We start from the raw sequence: 20,278 nt of genomic DNA, 5'->3' as shown, positions 1-20,278 counted from the left end.
ATCAGCTGGAGCAACATTTTTCTAGATAGGTCTCCTGAGGCAAGGAAAACAAAAGCAAAAATAAACTATTGGGACTTTACCAAAATAAAAAACTGCACAGCAGAGAAAACCATCAACAAAACAAAAAAGCAACCTACTGAATGGGAGAAGATATTTGCAAATGATATATCCATTAGGAATCAATATCCAAAATATATAAAGAATTTATACGACTCAACAGCAAAACCCCCAGATAATCCAATTAAAAATGGACAGAGGACCTGAATAGACATTTTTCCAAAGAAAACATACAGATGGCCAACAGACACATGAAAAGACACTCAACATCACTCATCCTCAGGGAAACGCAAATCAAAACTACAAAGATATCTCATGATATGACCTCTCATTTGTCAGAATGGCTAGTATAAAAAAAAGAAATGACAAGTGTGTGTGAGAATGTGGAGAAAAAGGAAGCCTTTTAGTAGGAATGAGAACGTGGTGCAGCCACTATGGAAAACAGTAGGGAGGCTCTCAAAAAATTGGGGTGCCTGGGTGGCTCATTTGGATATGTGTCTGTCTGTCTTAGGCTCCAGGTCATGATCCTGAGGTTCTATCAAGCCCTGCATCTGCTCCTTGCTGAGTGGGGCACCTGCTTGCCCTCTGTCTCTGCCTGCTGCTCCCCTGTTTGTGCATGTGTGCTCTCTCTGTCAAATAAATAAATAAGTAATCTTTAAAAAAATTAAAAATAATGTTATCAAATGATTCAGTAATTCCACTACTGGATATTGAGCCAAAGAAAATGAAAACACTAATTTGAAATGATATACATACTCCTGTGTTTATTGTATTTACAATAGCCAAGATAATGGAGGAAAACCTGTTGACAGATGAATGGATAAAAAAGATATGGTATATACACACAACGGAATGTGTGTGTATATACTGGAATACATATATTCCAATGGATGGAATATATTTTATGGCACTCGGGCATTAAAAAAAGAATGAGATCTTGTCATTTGCAACAACAAGAATGGACCTAGAGGATATTATGCTGAGTGAAATAAGTCAGAGAAAGACAAATACCAAATGATTTTACTTATATACGGAATCTAAAAAACAAAACACGCAATAAGCAGAAAAAGACTCACAGAGAACAAACATGATTGCCAGAGGGGATGATGGTGGGGAGATGGGCAAAATGGATAAAAGGGAGTGAGAGGTACAGGCTTTCAGTTATGGGATAAATAAGTCACAGGATGAAAGGTAGAGCATAGGGAATATAGTCAATGGTATTGTAATAGCATTGTATGAGGACACAAGGCAGTTACACTTGTGGTGAGCATACTGTAAAATAGGGATGTGGAATCACTATGTTGTACTCCTGAAACTAATGAAGTAGGGTGTGGACTCTACTTCAATAAAAGAAATGAGAGTTTAGCTAAGAAAATCTTGAAGATGAATAATGAGGTCCAAAAAGAAATGCCTTATGGAGACACTACTAAGTACCGCTTGCTGCAGTCTGTTATTACTTATCAGACATAAGAATTCCTATCTGAAAAAAAAAAAAAAAAAAAAAAAAAAAGAATTCCTATCTGCAGCTTTGGTATCTGCCTTTAAGCCTAGAACCAAGAAAGCAAGGCCCAAAGGAAAATGTATTATGGAGACATTATTACTAAAAACCACTTTGCCTTGGTCTGTTGCTACCTTGTATCTAGGCACACAATGTGTGATTCTTCCTTCTTTGCCTGTGTGGCTAATTTGAAGAGATTGCCTTGAAACATTTACATTTATTTTACCTTTATAATCATTTATGATAGGGAAATTTTCAGTAGCACTAAATCTTGAGTGACATATAAAAGCTAGAAATTATTAAGCATATATTTGAGATCTTATTAAGGAAGGAGTTAGCTTAGTTCTGAAAAAAGTAAAGGTATTACATATAAGGTATATAAAATTTCCATCCTAACATATCCTCTATGAAAATAGCTACTATGTAGAATATAGCTATGAATTTAAAAAGAAAACTTCTGTGGTGCCTGGCTGGCTCAGTTGGTAGATCATACAAGTCCTGATCTCAGTGTTATAAGTTTGAGCCCCACATTGGGTGTAGAGATTACTTAAAATCTTTCAAAATGAATAAATAAATAAAAAGAAAATTTCCTAGTACAGACACAGCACAATCATACTATTAAACAATGAATTAGGTTGTATCTTTGCTTCATTATTAATATTACTATAAGACCTCAAGAAAATCACTTATAAGATCACAAGTGATCTTACACCTGTCTTTTTCTATTAAATGAGAAAAATAATTCTAGTTTTCAAAAAAAGTATCTCTTTTAAATGCAAATTATAGTATATTATTAATAATTATAGTAAATTATATTTAAACATATTATAGTTGACTCACTTATAGAACTGTTCCATGCATATGTGTATATTGGCCTTCCATATTTCAATATAAATTTGTTTGTTGAATTTGTCATATTTCTTACATATGTCAAATAGCCATATTGCTTTTAGTAAGTAAATATTTGTAATGGTTACTAATGATAAAGTAGGAGCAATACATAACCATGTGCCATTTGTCCTCTTCAGATATAAGCTGAGAGGTATACAGAACTTCCATATAGTACAGAAATATTGAGAAAGCTTCGTGGAAGTAATATGATGGTCATTCAATTATTTCTGTTTAATTTCTCTCTTTAAAAAGAAAATGATTATATAATGTTTATCTGTCTCTTCTTCATTATGGAAAGGCATGTATCTCTAGAGCTATGGAGATACTATTACACTTACAATGAAAACAAGGTCAATGATTTTACTAAGCAAGGAGGAAGGAATAAGTAAAATGACAGCTTCAGGCACCAGAATTAAAGTCTAAGAGAATGAACTATGCTCACTGTGACCTAAAGCCATGCCAGGACTAATGACACAGAAACAAACTGGCAAGAATGATGATGGTGGTGGTGGTAGTGACAGGGGTGGTAGGCAGTCAAGGTTATATTACAATCAGAGGAGTTTTCCCTTTTTAAAATTTTAATTTTGTTTCTTTGCCCTTTTATTTCATTTTTTTTGTATATTTTTTTATTGGAGTTCGATTTGCCAACATATAGCATAACACCCAGTGCCAGAGGAGTTTTTTACATTGTTCTTGATTTAGTGTGTTACTATACCTGGAAGAGAAACTTTTAGTTTCTACATATTACTTTAGTTTTTTTAGATTAATTTAGAATGGAAGACAGGAAAAGAGGCCAGAGTTAGAGAGCTGAAGATAATAGGCAAGGCCATGAATCTACTAGCCAAGAAGCCAAAAGTAAGGAAATAAATGTTGCCAGGGATCAATTCAAGATAGCACAGATGTAGGGAAGTGCGACTAACAGATATGAAACAAAGTGGCCAAGAACTCTTGAGATTTCTGCCTCTGATGGAACTGTAGATTGAACAGTATCAGAGAAAGAGAGAGAAACAAAGAGACACAGAAAGAGAACATAAATTTGCCATCCCAAGAAGCTGGACTGGTTTTGGAACATAGCTCCAGATTTCATGCCTGTCCTGGAATAAAGAGGAGCGTGCAGCTTGGCTCAGTTCTTTTGTTCTTTGGGGGAAAGAAGAATGAAAGAAGGGAATACCCACCAGTGACTGGCCACCTTTAGAAGTCATACCACAGATCTCTAGAGATTACTGGGCCTGCTCACTTATGCTTCAGATGTTGGTATTCCTTCAATTTTTACAGTAAGAACTTCTTGGTGTGAGAGCTTTATATGATGAATGATGGTGCACTTTTCTCTTCTTGTTCTTTCTCCCAGTATTTCTGTTCTTCAAAATCCATCTTTCATGAAAAATAGGTTTCTATGTGTTTTGGGGGAATTTAGTTACCAGTAATGTGAACAGAAGTCTCTGTGTTTGTTCCACAAAATTACTGTACAAAAGTTACTGAAATGTCCTTGTTAAAACAATGAAATTTTAGCAAACAACACATCTTTTAGCTTTAGGACTTGCTCAAAGAATTTATTGTTTTCTCTCCTTCCTCTTCCCTCATTACTCTTCCTTCTATTCTTTCTTTCCATTTCCTTACAAAAGCAATGAAGAGTAGGGATCATAATCCATCCTTCAAAGAGCAAATATGGGGATTGGAGAGTTAATGAAGTGGCTGGTGATCCAGGAAATGTCCAGTATTCTCCTGTTGCAACTTCTGTCTATTTCTTTTGGCTAAAGGAAAAAAAGCACTCTCTCCTCAACGAATATAACAGTAAATAAAAAGATAACAAGAATATATATATATTTTTAGCCCTCTGTGCCTTTCTAAGCCCAGAAACTCTCAACTTGCCACTTAATCTTCCTCCCCAATTTCAGGAAACCTATTCTTAACTAGCCCAAGAGGCTGACTTATTCTATTGCTTTTTTCCAAACTTCTTAGTCATGGATAAAATATTCTTAAAAAAAAAGTTTTTGATTTTAATTCCAGTATAGTTACTGTACAGTGTTATATTAGTTTCAGGTGTACAGTAGGTTCTTTTGATGTTACCCATTGTCTCTAGACCACGAGACTCTTAAGTTCTAGAATCAGATTCAATTTAAAAAATCAGAAAAGCTATAGTAGTAAAGATTTTGAGAAATCAATAGTTTGTAATTTTTTTCTTTGTTTTAACTAAAAGTTTTGTTGCATAACTTTATAGAAACTCCTGTGACTAAATTCACAATAAAAAACTTGAATATTACTTCACTAACATAACCTGATATTCATTAAAATAAACAGTAGTAGTCAACATTAATCTAAAATTATCCACAAAGAACAGTACAAACTGTTCATGGCCTAACCACCAGGACTGCATCATTTTTCTCAAAGACTGCTGAAATCTCAATGACAATCCAAAATTCTGGTTACAGGGTAAGAAACAAAGGTCTTCCAATAGCATTCTGGATATGGTGGAGAAGTGATCATGAACACTGACTGCAAAGATTTTTTTCTTTTAACTTATGAATATTAAGTTTGTTGCACTTGTTTTATAAACTTAAATGCTCATGTTATATTAAAAATAAAACAAGAAAACCAAAAGTGACAGTAAGCATTGTTCAGTGAACCCAAAGCAGAGGTGGTAAACAGGACAACTGTCATTTTATACAGAGCACAATAAATGTGCTAGATAGCAAATGTATGGACACTGACAAAATGTCAAGGCTACTTTGGTAGAAAACCTCAGTCTCTCACAACAGTGGAGCAAAGCTTCTTGACTAGATAACCTTGATGGAATCAGTTTAGCTATAGTAGAGAACTTCTGGAGTTTAGACAGAACTGAAAATTATGTATGAGGTAAAAGCCTGCCTGGACTAAGTGACATTTAATATTTTGAGATGCAAAAATTATCCAATAATATATTTGAGTGTCTATTTTCACACTTAGTCATTTCCTCTCTCATATATTCAATTACTTCCCTCCCTTCATGTTCAAACAAAAAGATATTTCTTATCCTGGAGGGTAAAATCGTATTTGTATCCTCACCTGAATCAAGCTTGAATAGGACTTGGCAAACTTTGTCTGTAAAGGGCCAGATGGTGAGTATATTAGGCTTTGTGGGTCATATGGTTTTCTCCGGCAACCTCTTAACTGAGCCACTATAGCACAAAAGTAACTATAGATAAAACATAAACAAATGAACTTGGTTGTGTTCCAATAAAACTTTATCAAATAAAAATATATTTATATATTAAAAAAATAATAGCAGCAAGCTCCATTTGGTCCATAGTTTTCCAGCCCCTGAACTAGGGCTTTTTCCCCTTTGCTTCTCTGGCTGGTACATCCAACTTCTAACATTTATGTCCTCCTTAATCATCTGGCCTTCTTCACATCTTAAAAGCTAGTATTTAATAAGAGTTAAATTAGGCAATGCACTTAAGATAATGTATATAAAGCACTTGTTATCGTAACTGGCACATTGCAAATATTAATACATATTTGTATTCGTCAAAGTAACCCTGTGATTCTCATTGCTCCTCATCTGATTCCCGTTTCAGTAAATAGCAAAACACTTGTCTACCCAGTTAATCAAGCCAGGCATTCAGAAATTAGCTTTGATTCCTCTCTCCCCTTCTCCTCTTACTGACCATCTATCTGGTCCTACCAGATCCATCCTCATCCCCCCATTACTACCTGGCAGTCCAGACCACAACCCTCTTTTGAAAGATCACCACAAAGCTCCAGCAGCATCTTTCTGCCTCTAGGTGTTCTCCCTGTGGCATAATTGTCAATAATTTTAGGATAAAATCCAATTTCCTGAACATAACTTTTGAGATATTCCATGATCTGTCCTCAGCCCAACTCTCCAGCTTTATGCCTCAAGTCCATCTGTTCTTCTCTATGCTTCAGGCACAGCAGCATAGCTTAGTTCCTTCAGCATGCCATACTCCCCCTGAATATACTTAGGGGTTGTACTGTCTAACTCTTCTAAATATTAAAAGGTTCCCAAATTACTTAGAAGAAAGTATGAAGATCAATTCTTTAGTCAAATTAGGTCACTGATCTCTCTTTGACTCATACTTTGTGCTCCTGAACTCACTCTATGGCACTCAAGTTTCCTATGCCCAACATGCTCACCTCTTTGATTTAATTGAGATGTTACTAAGTCTTCAAATTCTGGCTTGAAACACAAATCTCCCTAGAAGCCATTCAAAATCCGATTCCAGTCTGAAGGACCTTTCAGAAATCTTACAGCATTGTGTGCTATTTATGTGTTACCTAACATATCAGCTCTGATAATATCTTACACTTTTTGAGGCTGAGCATGTGATGTGTAAAATTTTTCCATAGTATGGACTATGCCTGCACAACACATTTTCTTTATTGGAAGCACAGTTAGTCATAGTGACTGAGTTTCTTAAATTTATATTTTTTTAAAAAGTGCTCATTTCTTGTCTGATAGTCTAGTTAAAAATTTAAGCAATATTTAAATTCAATGGAATTTTAACTGACCATACTAAATTAAAATATCTCATTGGAAATAGACTGAAATTCAAAATCTTAAAAAAAAAAAAAACTCAATGGATACTATTTTAAGAACAAAAAACAAATTATACCAAGAACACATAAAGAATGAGCAACCATAAAAGACCAAGAAGATAAAGATTAAAACTAACTGACCTTATCTAGTTCTCTCTTTTTAAAGATCTTTAAAATAAAAAAAATAATAAAGATCTTTAAAATTTATTTACTTATTTTTTAAAGATTTATTTCTTTATTCACGTGAGATACACACACAGAGAGAGAGGCAGAGACATAGGCATAGGGAGAAGCAGGCTTCATGCAGGGAGCCTGATGTGGGACTCGATCCTGGGACCCCGGGATCATGCCCTGAGCCAAAGGCAGACGCTCAACCGCTGAGCCACCCAGGCATCCCAGTACCATCTTTCTTATGGTTAATTTCATCTACTACTTTGTTTGGAATGCACAGTATTTTCATTTGCATAAAACTATATATTTCATTGTGTAAAACTAGATATTTTTAGGATTTATTTATTTTAGAGAGAGAGAGAGAGAGAGAGAGCAAGCACGAGCAGGGGGAAGGGCAGAGAGAGAGGGAAAGAATCTCAAGCAGACTCCCCCCTGAGTGTGGAGCCCCATGCGGGGCTCAGTCTCATGACTTTGAGGTCATGACCTGAGCCAAAATCAAGAGTCCCATGTTTAACCAACTGAGCCACCAGGCATCCCTAAAGCTATTTTTATTTTCTTAATTTTGGGGGGGAGAACTTTTCAAATAAGTCAAATGAACACAGATTCTTTTTTTTTTTTAAGAATTTATTTATTTATTCACGAGAGACACAGAGAGAGACAGAGAGAGAGAGAGAGAGAGGCAGAGACACAGGCAGAGGGAGAAGCAGGCTCCATCCAGGGAGCCTGACGTGGGACTCGATCCGGGGTCTCCAGGATCACACCCTGGGCTGAAGGCAGCGCTAAACCGCTGAGCCACCAGGGCTGCCCATGAACACTGATTCTTAAATAGTCTGTTTTTTTTTTTTTTTGTAAGAAATCTACTTTAACATAGTGAAGTAGAACTCTATCTTACCATCATTTCCATTAAGAAAATTTCACAACTGACTGGTTAAATAAAGAAGAACTCAGTGCGGTTGATAGCAAGTCAGAAACCTTTGGTCATCCATTTTCCCTTTGACATAGATATGTATAATTCCAGGATAAAATGACTGCTGGCAGAAGGAGGGAGAAAACAAAAGGGGACAAGCAATATCTCAATTGATATTTCAAATATCAGTGGGACTAGAAGGCATATGAAAAGACGCTGGTGGCCACTGACTTCCTACCTCTTGCCACTATACTTCCTTTGGAAAGAAGGTTCTGGTTGGAAGATGTTGTAGAAATGCCTCAGTTATGAGCACAGCCCGCTGGGGGTTCTCTGGTGGTTTTCTGTGATTATTTCTGTATCTTTACACCTTTCGATTTCTGCATTATGTATTGCCTTACCATCAACTTCCTCCTCAGATTATGTCCCCACCTTATCTCAGACTTCTCATTAGCTCTTGTCCTACTCTCATTTTCTAAGTGATAATGAAGCTTCCAGTGAAAAGCAATGAATCCTCAGATACCAGGAGAAAAACAAAACGAGAAAGAAAACCACTCTTTGTGGTTTTCATTACAGAAATTACATTTTTATATTGATGGAGAACTTTATTGCCTAAGGCTATACGAGATTAATTTTCCCACTATCTCAACATCAAGCATACTTCTAAAAAGCTAGAACCTACTGTTTCTCTCTCTCATTGTATGCATAGTATCCAAATTCAGAACCTATAACGTTTTTAAATCTCTTTTCCTTTTTTTTTTAAATTTTATTTATTTATTCATGAGAGTCAGAGAGAGAGAGAGAGAGAGAGAAAGAGAAAGAGAGAGAGAGGCAGAGACACAGGCAGAGGGAGAAGCAGGCCCCATGCAAGGAGCCTGAAGTGGAACTCAATCCCGGGTCTCCAGGATCATGCCCTGGGGTGAAGGCGGCACTAAACCGCTGAGCCACCCAGGCTGCCCCTTAAATCTCTTTTCCAAAGGTCATTTGACTTTCAATTGTTTTTAACAGAAAACATACAAACACACTGACCACATACCTCCCCCAGGAGATTTGTGGACCACACTCACAATGCAGAGGTTGCCAAACAAACCAAACACAAAGACAGAAGGGCAGTGTAACATTTTCTACCATTAACGTTTTATACCATTTTATACCATTCAACCACCATTTGTTGAAACTCTACTATGTGCAAAGTATTTGGTAAGAGCTGGGATGGGCAGAAAGATGAGCCAGACTAGGTTAGTTATGTGCTATGATGTACTTTCATGCCACCTGGTACTTTTCCATCAAAGCAAGCTTTGGAATTTTGACTAATTATTTAGTTGTTGTTGTTAGGGCCTGTCTCTCCCTCTGGAACATAAATACCAAATACCATACAAAGAGGATTTCATTTACTACATACCATGGTGACTGCCGTGGAGCAGAAATTCAGTAATAATTTACTGAATAACAATATAAGGTTAACATATTCTAAGGTAGTAAGAGTGTCAGTTTAGAAAAAAAAAAATCTTATAATAAAAAGAAGGATTTTTCCAGGTAGAGCAGCCTCAGAGAGCAACGATGGATTCTACCTCGGTGTTTTCCTTCCACAATGTCTGCAATATAAAATAGCTTTCAAAGCCCAAGGGGACAATGAGTCAACACTCCTACACTTTTCTATTAGTTGGAAAAAGTAGCTAACTTTACTCCTAGTAGAATTTTATACTACTTACCTAGGGCGCTATTAAATTTCCAACAAATATCTGCAACTGTCTATGGAAATTTTCCTAGTAGGTAAAAGGAATGGGATTCACTTGGAAAAAAACAAACAAACCCTAGTAGCTCCATATACCTATGCAGAGTGTATGGGAAATTCACTAAAAATGGCCTTTACCTGAAAATGTCATTTCTGTTTATACTCTCATGCTTAAAAACCTTAAAACATTTACTTTTAATAAAATTAAAAGACTTCTTTTCCTTAGTTTGTACTTCTCAGCTTACAATTAAACTCTTTATGATTTCGTTATTTACACTTCCTAGGCCTTTGTTCACATCTTAAAATTATGTTCAATTAAATTAAAACCTATATTGAATTCAAATAGTTCCCTGAGAATTTTTATTTTGAAAAGAAAAAATTTTCCCTTCTAATGATATGAAAAGAACTAATTATAAAAACATACTTTTAGCAACAGTGAAGTTACATAAAGAGTACCAGCTTTGTAATGGATCTACCATGAATGAAACTTCTAAGTCTCAGTTTTCTGATATGTCAAATGGGAATGATAATGCATATATCTAAGGTTTTGAAAATTAAAATGAACAAATTCATGCTATTGTTAATGATGCCTTTAATAACAGTAAGTTATTTTCTGAATTTTTTACTTTAAAAAGTCTATATTCTTTATAGCTGTTTTGCATTCTGGTCAGAGAGTATAAACTGCAAAGATTAACATTTTGTCTATTTTACTTTACTCCCAGAAAGAAAATGATATTTTTTTATAAAACATATCTACAATATTTCTTGAATCCCTCCACCTTTCCATCTCCTTCTACTGTTATCATTTGTGGTAGGCATAAGGGTCCCCAAAGATGTCCATACGCTGTTTTTTGGGCTCTCTAAATATGTTACACTACATGGCAAAAGGTAATCTGCAAAGACATTTTAACAGGGATATTATTCTGGATCATCTGAGTTGGACCAATCTAGTTATTTATTCTTTTAAAGAAGAGAATTTTCTCTAGCTGGAGGGGACAAGAAATGCAGCAGAATGGGTATCTGGAGACATTAGAAGGACAAGAAATATTTAACATGCCATTGTTAGCTTGAAAATGATAGAGGTCATGCATCAAAGAAGGGATCTCAGTCCTTCGAAGGCTAGGCATTGAATTCTGCCAACAACCTGAATGAACTTGGAAATGTGCTCTTCCCTTCACCCTTCAAATAAAACCTCAGCCTTGATGACACTTTGGTTTTGGTCTTGTGAGACACAGAGCAAGAAACTGGCCAAACTCACCCAAATTTCTGACAGATTGGTAAATCTGCACTAAGTTGCTAAATTTGTGGTAATTTGTTATGGCAGCAGTAGAAAACTTAACACACCATTGATCAGACCCTCATCATCTCTGCTCTAAACTGTCTTACTAAATCTGTCTCCTATTCTTGATCTCTAGACTTTCTTATTGACAACATCGTTCTAGCTCTGATTGTCATGACCATATTCCAAATCCTACAATAGCTTCCTATTGCCAATTCTATGGCTCTAACTCCCTGGCCTGACACTAAGTTCTTTCTTATCTGGTCCCAAACTCCATTGCCAGTCTCATCTCCCATTATGTGTCAAATACTCTCTGCTCAGCTCATATGTAAACAGCATTTCCATATCTCTGGGTCTACTGTTGCCCATGTCTATCCCTGTTCCCAGCATCTTCACAGTTTAAACATTATCCCTAATTGAAGGCTTAGATGCTACCTTGGCATCAGTGTTGGAAGTGGTCATTTCCATTGCTACCCTAAGGGTACTATAATAGTATTAAGAGTAGTACCTGCATTTTATAAAGAACTTCGTATATGTCGGAAACTATTTCAAGTGCTCTCACAAGTGCTCATAACAACCTCATAAGGTAGGAAGATAGAGTCCATCATTTTTGCAGCCAAGTAAGGGGAAGTTGAGAGAGGTTAGGTAACTTGTCCATAGCAGAGCTGGGATTTCAACTCTAAAACTCTCTAATCTATTTTCTTCACTCTGCTACCCCATCTTACGGGATATCCTTTGTTTCTCTTGTTTGTCCTTTTTGCGTTCTACCTTGTTTTATATTTCCTCAAGCCTAAAACTCATTTATTCTAGTAGATTTAAAGATCCTTCAGTATAAAAGCTACAAAGGAGTAGGGACTATGCTTTGTCAAGTTTTGCCTTCCATAGGGCCTAACAAAATGCCTTCCTTGCAAATAATGTAGTTGATAAGAAATGTTTGGAGATGAATAAACATTTGTACTTTAGGGAAATGATTAAAATACCATAAGAATTCATTAGTAAATGTTGAATAATTTGATTATGAGTGTAATCTTTAGGTTGAGAAAGGATAATGCATGATAATTTGCATTTGTAGATATAAATGGATATGGGGAACACAGTTTTATGTTACCTTTTCTTTCATACAAAGATCAATTATGCATTCATTCATTCCAAAAAATACTGAGTCTTTAGTAGACATCAGCTATAACTGTAGGTACCAGAGATATTAAAATGCATGAGATATAGTTCCTCCCCTCAAGGAACTTATACGCCTATTGGGATTCAGAAAAATACAAATAAATAATAATAATACTACATGTTATTAATACAGAGATAACCCTCAAGGATCTGAAAAACAGGCTTATATTTTTCTTTTATAAATTTTTTTTTCAACTCAAAAATAAGAACAAAACAACCCAGTTAGGAAATGGACAAAATACTTGAATAGGCATTTCTCCAAAGAAGATATACAAATGGCCAATAAACACATGAAAAGAAGCTTAATATCACTAATCATGAGGGAAATGCAAATCTAAACTACAATGAAATGCCACCTCACAGCCATTAGGACGGCTATTATCAAAAAATAACAAGTGTTGGCAGGGATGCAGAGAAAGCAGAACTCTTGTGTACTGCTGGTAGGAATGTCAAACGGTGCAGCTGCTATGGAAAACACAATGGCAGTTCCTCACAAGATTAAAAATAGAATTACCATAAGATCCAGCAGTTCCACTGTGGGTATGTGCCTCAAAGAATTGAAAGTAGGATCTTGAAGAGATATTTTTACATCCATGTTCTTCATAGCAGCATTATTCACAACTGCTAACAGGTGGAAACAACCCAAATATCCATTGACAGATGAACAAAATGTGGTGTATACATACCATGAGAAATATTATTTAGCCTTAAAAAGGAAATAAATTCTGACACATGCTTACAGCATAAATGAGTCTTAAGGACATTATGGTAAGTGAAATAACTAAGTCACAAAAGGACAACTACTGTATGATTCCATTTATATAAGGTACCCACAGTAGTCAAATTCAGAGACTGAAAATAGAATGGTCATGGGGAGTTGTTTAATGGATACAGAGTTTCACTTTGCAAGATGAAAAGCATTCTGGAGATATGTGGATGTTGTAAAATAATGTGAAGGTACTTATTGTCACTTCACTGTACATCTGAAAACTATTAAGGTAGTAAAGTTTATGTTATGTATATTTTACTGCAATTTAAAAAAATAAGTTTTATTTTTAGAACAAATGATATAAAATTCAATCCAAATCTAAGAAAAATTAATCTCCATTAACAGTAAAACTACTTTTCTTAGCTACTTGCTCATCCCAGTTTGCTATAGAAATACTTTGCCACAGTTCATAATATGCTCAAAAGAGCTTTCACTTACATGAAATACTTTATGTTATCTATTATACTTAAACCACTGGAACTTAGTACCAAAGAACAGCGGCATAACTATCAATACTTTACTTAATAATGGCCAAAAGTATAATAAGTGCTAAAACATCATTTAAAAAGTGAGAAATAGGGCAGCCCAGGTGGCTCAGCGGTTTAGCGCTGCCTTTACCCCAGGGCCTGATCCGGGAGACCTGGGATCGAGTCTCATGTCGGGCTCCCTGCATGGAGCCTGCTTCTCCCTCTGCCTGTGTCTCTCTCTGCGTCTCTCATGAATAAATAAAATCTTAAAAAAAGAAAAAAGACTGGTTAAAAAAGTGAGAAATATACTAAATTTAGGTTTAAAAGCACATTCTTTTTGAAAATGCTTAAAATGTAAGTTTGAGATTTCTAATAACATGAAAAGGCAATACTAGTATTTAACATTTCTGTTATTCTTCATGATTATGATGTTTTTTAATAGATCTGTGGATTCAGCACTCAGAACTAGAATACTAGAATAATGGTTTTAAACTTTTTGGAATTACATATACTAGACCAGTTGTTTTAAATCTTTTAAAATATCATCTCTATTTCAGTAAAAAACTATTTATAAATAATACACATTCTATAATACTTTTATAACATATAAAACACAAATATTCTAAAAGATTAAAATGCAACAAATACTTGTAAATCATTATTTTTAATGATAAAGTAAGACTTTATGTTCTCAGAAAAAATGTCTGAAGTGATGCACATTATAATTTTTTAAAATATTGGTATGCTCATTAAACTTGCTTCTTCTTTCTCCTGAGCACTTCTTAGACTACTTTCCTCAGCTTCCTGTTTTCCAGCATGAGCCTTGTGACTGAGCTATAGCCAACGGAATACAAGCACAAGTGACTTTACTATTTCCAATCCTTGCCCCTGAAGAGCTGCTGTGTGCTGGCTGAATAGAGAGAGTGCTCCACGTTCCCAGAAGAGGGTAAAGTCATAAGATGAAAACCACCTCCAACCCTGATTGGCCACAGTGAAGGCCACTAGCCCACTGGGAATAATTGCATTGGACTAATGTTTTTGCCCAACAGATACAATTCTTTTGCATTAAGTTTTCAAGGTTTATATATTACAGCAGCTGACATTATGTGGCTGCTGGTGAGCAATTTGAAGGTCTGCTTCCAAATTCACTTTTCTCATACTCACTTTGAATGTCATAGTTGGAAAAGAAACTTCACAAAGACGTACCATAGACCATATAAAGTACAAAGGTAGGGTAAGGGGTTCATTGTTAATAATAGTGGATGTAATCTATATTTCATGAATCTTCTCAATAACTTAGAGTTTTTCAGTGAGCTTCTTGTCAGGTCCTAGAGAGTCACCATATCTATTCATCAGTGGCTGATGAAGAGCTTGAGTAGGAATAAAGTTTCAGGTCTACCTTGTTTGCACAATTGCAATATTCACGTTTCATTTCATCAGCAGTTTCATTTCAGTGATTGTTTTAAGTCACTTGCCCATTTTCTGGTGGCTAACTAAACTAACCCCTCCAGAAAGGCACACAACACTGGCCATCTGACGTCCAGCCCAACCAAGAACACAAGGGTGAGGTTACTAAATATTAGCAATGCCTAACTTCTTGTCTTTTAGATTAAAAAATAAAAATAAGTTCTATAATTTTCTTTCTATTTCCCTAGAGAACTGAATCATGCAGTGAAAGAAGTACATGAGCTTTTCATTGAAGATCACTATATTTGAAGCTATGCCAGACATGGAGAAAGACACGTAATATAAGAAAAACAGACTAGCCAGGAAATAGACAAATAAGTAAATGATTATAAAGTGTTACAATTAGAGTAAATAAATGTAAAGTCCTACATCGGCTTAGAAATTACTACAAGATGAAAAGAGCACAGATTCCTGAATGACCACAGGCCATGGAAGCTGACCTTCACTTTAGCTCTGAGTCCAAAGTCTGTCACCTACTCAGTTCTTTTCATGAGTATCCCATCTGTCATTAAAATAACAAAACTCTTTTTTGACTTCATTTCCTGCAAGCTACAGTTCTATTTCTGTTTCCTTTTTGTAATAAAAAATCCTAGAAAGAGATGTTTCTATCAGTACTATCCAAATCAATAGCCACTAGTCATATGTGCTTATTCAAATTTAAAGTAATTTAAAAAAATGTAAAAAAAAGAATACAATTACTCTATCACAGTAGCCCTTTTTCAAATGTCCAACAGCCATGTGTAGCTAGCACAAACTTAGCGCAGATACAGAAAATTGTCCACATTGCCAAAAGTTGTATTGAACCATGCTGGTCTAGACTGTAACTAGACGAAGAAGAGTAAAGTCTCCAGATCCATGCTGCCTGGATTCAAATCCCAACCTCTACCCTTCACTACTTGGGTAATCTTGGGAAAGTTATTCCCTTTTGCTCACTGGTTTCTCTTCGGTAAAATGAGCATAGTAGCAATGAATTCTTGCTTCATAACATTATTGTGAGGTTTAAATAATTGACATGTCAAGCGCTCAGAATGATGCCAGCACATAAAAGTGCTCAATAAGTATCAGATGTTTTTATTTTCATTCTTGATATCATTCTCACGGACTCTACTTTACCTCCCATTTTCTTTGACCTGCTCCCATAATGCCTTGACCACAACTGCAAGGTTGGTCAAGGTTTACCAAATTCCTCATCTTGCCAAATCCAACGGTTAATTCTTGGTTGTCATCTTACCTGACATGCTGATCGTCTTTCTTAAAATGGTTCCTTTGGTGACCAAGGTACCATATTCTTTCCTTCTCTTCCCTTCTCTTTCTCTCTCTCTCTCTTTTTTTAGAGGCTGCTCTTTCTTAGGGCTTCTTTGATGAATTCTCTCCTGGTTTTTCAATGTTGGAATATCATAGAGCTCACTCTTTAATTTTCTTCTTGATTCAAGCCACCTTAAATAATCTTATCTAGTGCCGTGGCTTTAAATACTACCTGCTGACCATTCCCAAATTATATCTTCAGTCTTGACCTGAGGCTCTAGACTCATTATCTAACTAATCTTATAACAACTGTGCTGACATGTCTAAACAGGCATCTCAAAATCAACATGTTTAAAACAGAGCTCTTGATTCCCTGTGAGGCTGAATTGACTATTGATATCTTATACCACAAAGTGATTTTAAGTTTTCAAAGCATCTTCTTATAAATTTTAAAACACCGTCTTTATAAAAACCTTGTTAGAGCAGGAGGTGTCACTTTCATTTCTGAGATGAACAGTCTATGATTCAGAGTAGTCAGGTTTTTAAAGAGGTCTTATTTGATTATCTTCTATAACTCAGAGTAAGCAATAGAATCCGAGTCTCCTTATGATTTCTATGTGTTTTCTGCTAAGTTACAATGCCTAGTAAGTCATATTTAATCTTTAGAAATGTTGACTTTAAAGGCGAGTTTCCACTTAACAAGCAAAGGAACATGCAAAATAATAGGGCAGAAGACAGAGATGACTTAGCTGCCACGTGTACTGGTCAACAGACCTTTATAAATGGTTTCCCTTTTGCCAATTATTGTTTACATGTGATTGCTATGTTATCACCCAGAAAAATGTCACTATTCTTTAGAAAGATCCTATTTTGCCGAGTTTTCTACTCTTTAGTAGGTAAGTAGTCTTGTCTGAAAATCCATAATAGCGCAGTGATGTTTATTTTTACAATGATAAATACCACCTTTGTTCTCCATGCCCCTGGCACATAGTAGGTGTCCAATATTTATCAAAAAACCCTAACAAGCGGAAATAATTACTTAGTTTAACACCATATATTCTCTAACGTATATAAACTTATGAATGTCTGTTTTAGGTTCTTCATTTTCTAATTTTTAGGCTTTATTTTTGGAACAGTTTTTGGCTTACAGATATTTGTAAGTTTTAAGGGAAAAATGCAATGAAGTTCTAATTTCTAGAGAAATATTAAAAAGTCTCAAGTTCAAAAGGTCAACATCTATCATGTAAGTATAGAATAGCTAATTATGGATAAATACTGTCGATTTAAAAAAATCATTGAAATACGATCTCTATGTCCACGAATTAAATTTTTATTTGTATATTAAAATGTAAAATAACACTTTAAAACACCAAATGAAAAATTCCTATCAATAGTCATATTAAGCATACAACCACCATATAGCGAAAGCCATCAAATCACTGTTTCAATATAATATTATTATTTAAGGCTTAAATTCCAGAATTGCTGTTATAGTTAGATTAAAAACAAGATTAGTTGGGCCCAGGAATTAATGTATCCTCAAATTCTTTTGTGTTGCAGATTTTTGTCCTGATTTCTGTGTGCAAGAACCCTAGTAATTCAAACATAAATAAGAATTCACCCATTTGCCTATAATCTCTTTGCTGTAAAAGAAACACTATTATATGCTTTTGTTTGTTTGTTAAGTAGAAGATATGTTATTATTTCCAAGATACCAAGGATTTAATGTTTAATTATCAACAACCATTTGAAAAGACAACGCTTTGACTCACAAATTTCTTAATTGCTAACTGTGGCTTTTCTGAGTAGGAGTAGGAGTGCTGTATCTAATTTATTTTTGCAGATGTGATTTAGAAACTGAATTTTAAAGTAGCAAAGCTTTGAATATCTTCACTATCAGCAGAAAACTCCTCCATCTCTGCTGCTGGAGAATATTGCTACATGAAGTTTTAACAGGAAAATAAAAACTGCAATAAGAAAATTGATACTACTGGTAAACGCTGCTTACGAACTGAAAAAGAATTTAGGCTGTCAGCAATAAAAGAACTATATTATTCACACAAAATCTGAGGTGTCATCTTCACCACGGTAACTTGCTGAGAATGAAAATTAATTTGGCTGGTTCCCTCTTGAGGAACCTAAAGAAAGCAAATATCTCACAGATCAGATCTTTACAGAAGTGTCAGCAGCGGGCAATCCGGGCTACCGCAGCTGCACTCCTCCCTGAGGAGGACAGACACTCTGCGCATCCCAAGAACAGGGGCCACGGTCCACTGCAAAGCACGTTCACGTGTCACTGGAAAACAAAGTTCTCGTTTTATTTTTCAGAGAGGTTAACTAGATGACCACCCCCCTGTCTCTCTGGAACATGGCACCTTCCATTAAGTACTGCAATAGAACGAGCAAGAGAAAAGGATGCGTATTTTAACGCCAACTCAAGTAGGAAGTCCAAAGGAACACAGAGAGGCCTACCCGTCTGGCTGAGCTGGGAAGCGCTGCGACTCTTCCGGGACAGGCCAACAATGGCCACCATCTTGGCGCCAATGCTAGAGCGCCGCTTTTTGCCGCTCGTGCCCAGGGCACCCACCGCCGTGTCGGACTGGCTGCCGTCCGCCTTCTCCAGCGAGCACATGTCTCCACTGATGCTGGTGCTTTTAGCCATGTTCTTCCCGGAGACGCCCATTTGTCTGCTTTGCATTTTGGATGTAAAGACACTGTAGGCCGATGCATCGTTAAGAGTGAGGACCAGAGTGGAGAGGAAGAGACAGAAAACGGGTTTTAGATGACACATTCCGTGAAATCACGAACAGGACGTATCGCGAGGGTTTACAGTTACACATTTTCGAGTACCATGGTCTTGAATGGGCTTTACTGAATATTCAGGGTCAACCTAACGCAGCGATGAAAACCCATGCTCATGATTTCACTTCTGCTGTCAAAGAAGGCACCAGTTTGCGTGGCCACGGAGGGAAAAAAATATTCACCAAAAATCAGTAGGGCTTATTTAGGATAATATCCTGTCCTGCGAGTGCAGAGATGCTGTAAAGCAGCTGTATAACAAAGGAAGACGCTCCAAAAACGTCCTCCTCTATCTAGTTTTCTTTAATATTGCCTTCAAAAAAAAAAAAAAATTACATGAGTGGGAAAATACTCCAAAAAAATAGCACAGATTACAGCATCCGCTGCTAACAGTGGCCCTTCAAAATAAGTTTTGTCTCGTAAGATTTATCTAATAATAATTAAATTTTCTAAAAGACATTGATGTTTCCGTTAGTTTTGATTTAAAAATAAAGTATTTCACTTAACATAATTTCATGTTTATTGATGTCTATATTCCAAAAGTAAAGAAAAAGATTTCCCTCTGGCATTCACTTGAAAGAAGGAAAACTCATTGTCGGTTTTCTAGGCAATATGGTCAGAAAGCAATCAATGTCTCAATGAAGCATGTAAGCCGATTAACGATTACTGATTACTGATGACAATTACTGATCAGCTGATTACTCCCATTGACAGTGTTAGCAGTGATTACTGATTACACCCCTTGGCAGTAGTCAGTAGACTAACACTGCCAACAGGAGTCATTGAAGACAGGACCTTTGATTTTTCTGTGATCACTGGAATGTGGTAGGAAGTTGTAAGGGGGTTGAAGAATCTGGAAGCAAGCTATCCAGTTGGCACCCCAAACCTGAAAGAGTGCTTGCTTTGCAGGAATAGGAAAAATTATTTACATATCATTTTGACTCAGGATTAGAGTCAATTTCTGCTTTAATTTGGTTCTGATAATATGAGTGAATAACACATAATTATAGGAGCAAAGGAAAAAATCAAGGAACATTAGAAATATTTTTAAAAAGATTTTATATATTTATTTGAGAGAGAGAGAAAGAGATTCTGAGTTGGGGGGAGAGGGGAAGGCAGAGGCAGAAGCAGACTCCCTGCTGAGTAGGGAGTCCCGGTAATGGTAACGTGGGGCTCCATCCCAAGATCCTGAGATCACGACTGAGCCGAAGATAGCCGCTTAAACGAATGAGCCACCCAGGAGCCCTAGAAATATCTGTATATGTCTATTAAAGAATGAGAATT

The 20,278-nt window shown here is 36.0% G+C and overlaps 1 protein-coding gene and 1 long non-coding RNA gene across 50 annotated transcripts in view; one reads left to right on the top strand and one right to left on the bottom strand.

Moving 5' to 3' along the window:
• LOC144283145 (uncharacterized) overlaps positions 1-15,467 on the top strand; it is a 30,059-nt gene extending 14,592 nt beyond the window's left edge. The window contains exons 2-3 of the long non-coding RNA XR_013351502.1: positions 14,270-14,429; positions 15,139-15,467. This is a non-coding gene — a long non-coding RNA (uncharacterized LOC144283145). The remainder of the gene's footprint in view (positions 1-14,269; positions 14,430-15,138) is intronic.
• The window catches only part of RIMS2 (regulating synaptic membrane exocytosis 2), a 580,692-nt gene that overhangs the window by 71,931 nt on the left and 488,483 nt on the right, over positions 1-20,278 (bottom strand). For 26 of the 49 annotated variants that reach the window (XM_077846871.1, XM_077846876.1, XM_077846877.1 and 23 more), the window contains one exon: positions 18,668-18,909. The exons of the other annotated variants lie outside the window; for them this stretch is intronic. In XM_077846871.1, the coding sequence (XP_077702997.1) occupies positions 18,668-18,909 (242 nt within the window). The remainder of the gene's footprint in view (positions 1-18,667; positions 18,910-20,278) is intronic. 49 annotated transcript variants of the gene reach the window in all.

Source organism: Canis aureus, chromosome 14, assembly GCF_053574225.1.
Source record: "Canis aureus isolate CA01 chromosome 14, VMU_Caureus_v.1.0, whole genome shotgun sequence".
NCBI classification, from domain to species: domain Eukaryota; kingdom Metazoa; phylum Chordata; class Mammalia; order Carnivora; family Canidae; genus Canis; species Canis aureus.
This window is presented reverse-complemented; position numbering and strand designations above follow the sequence as displayed.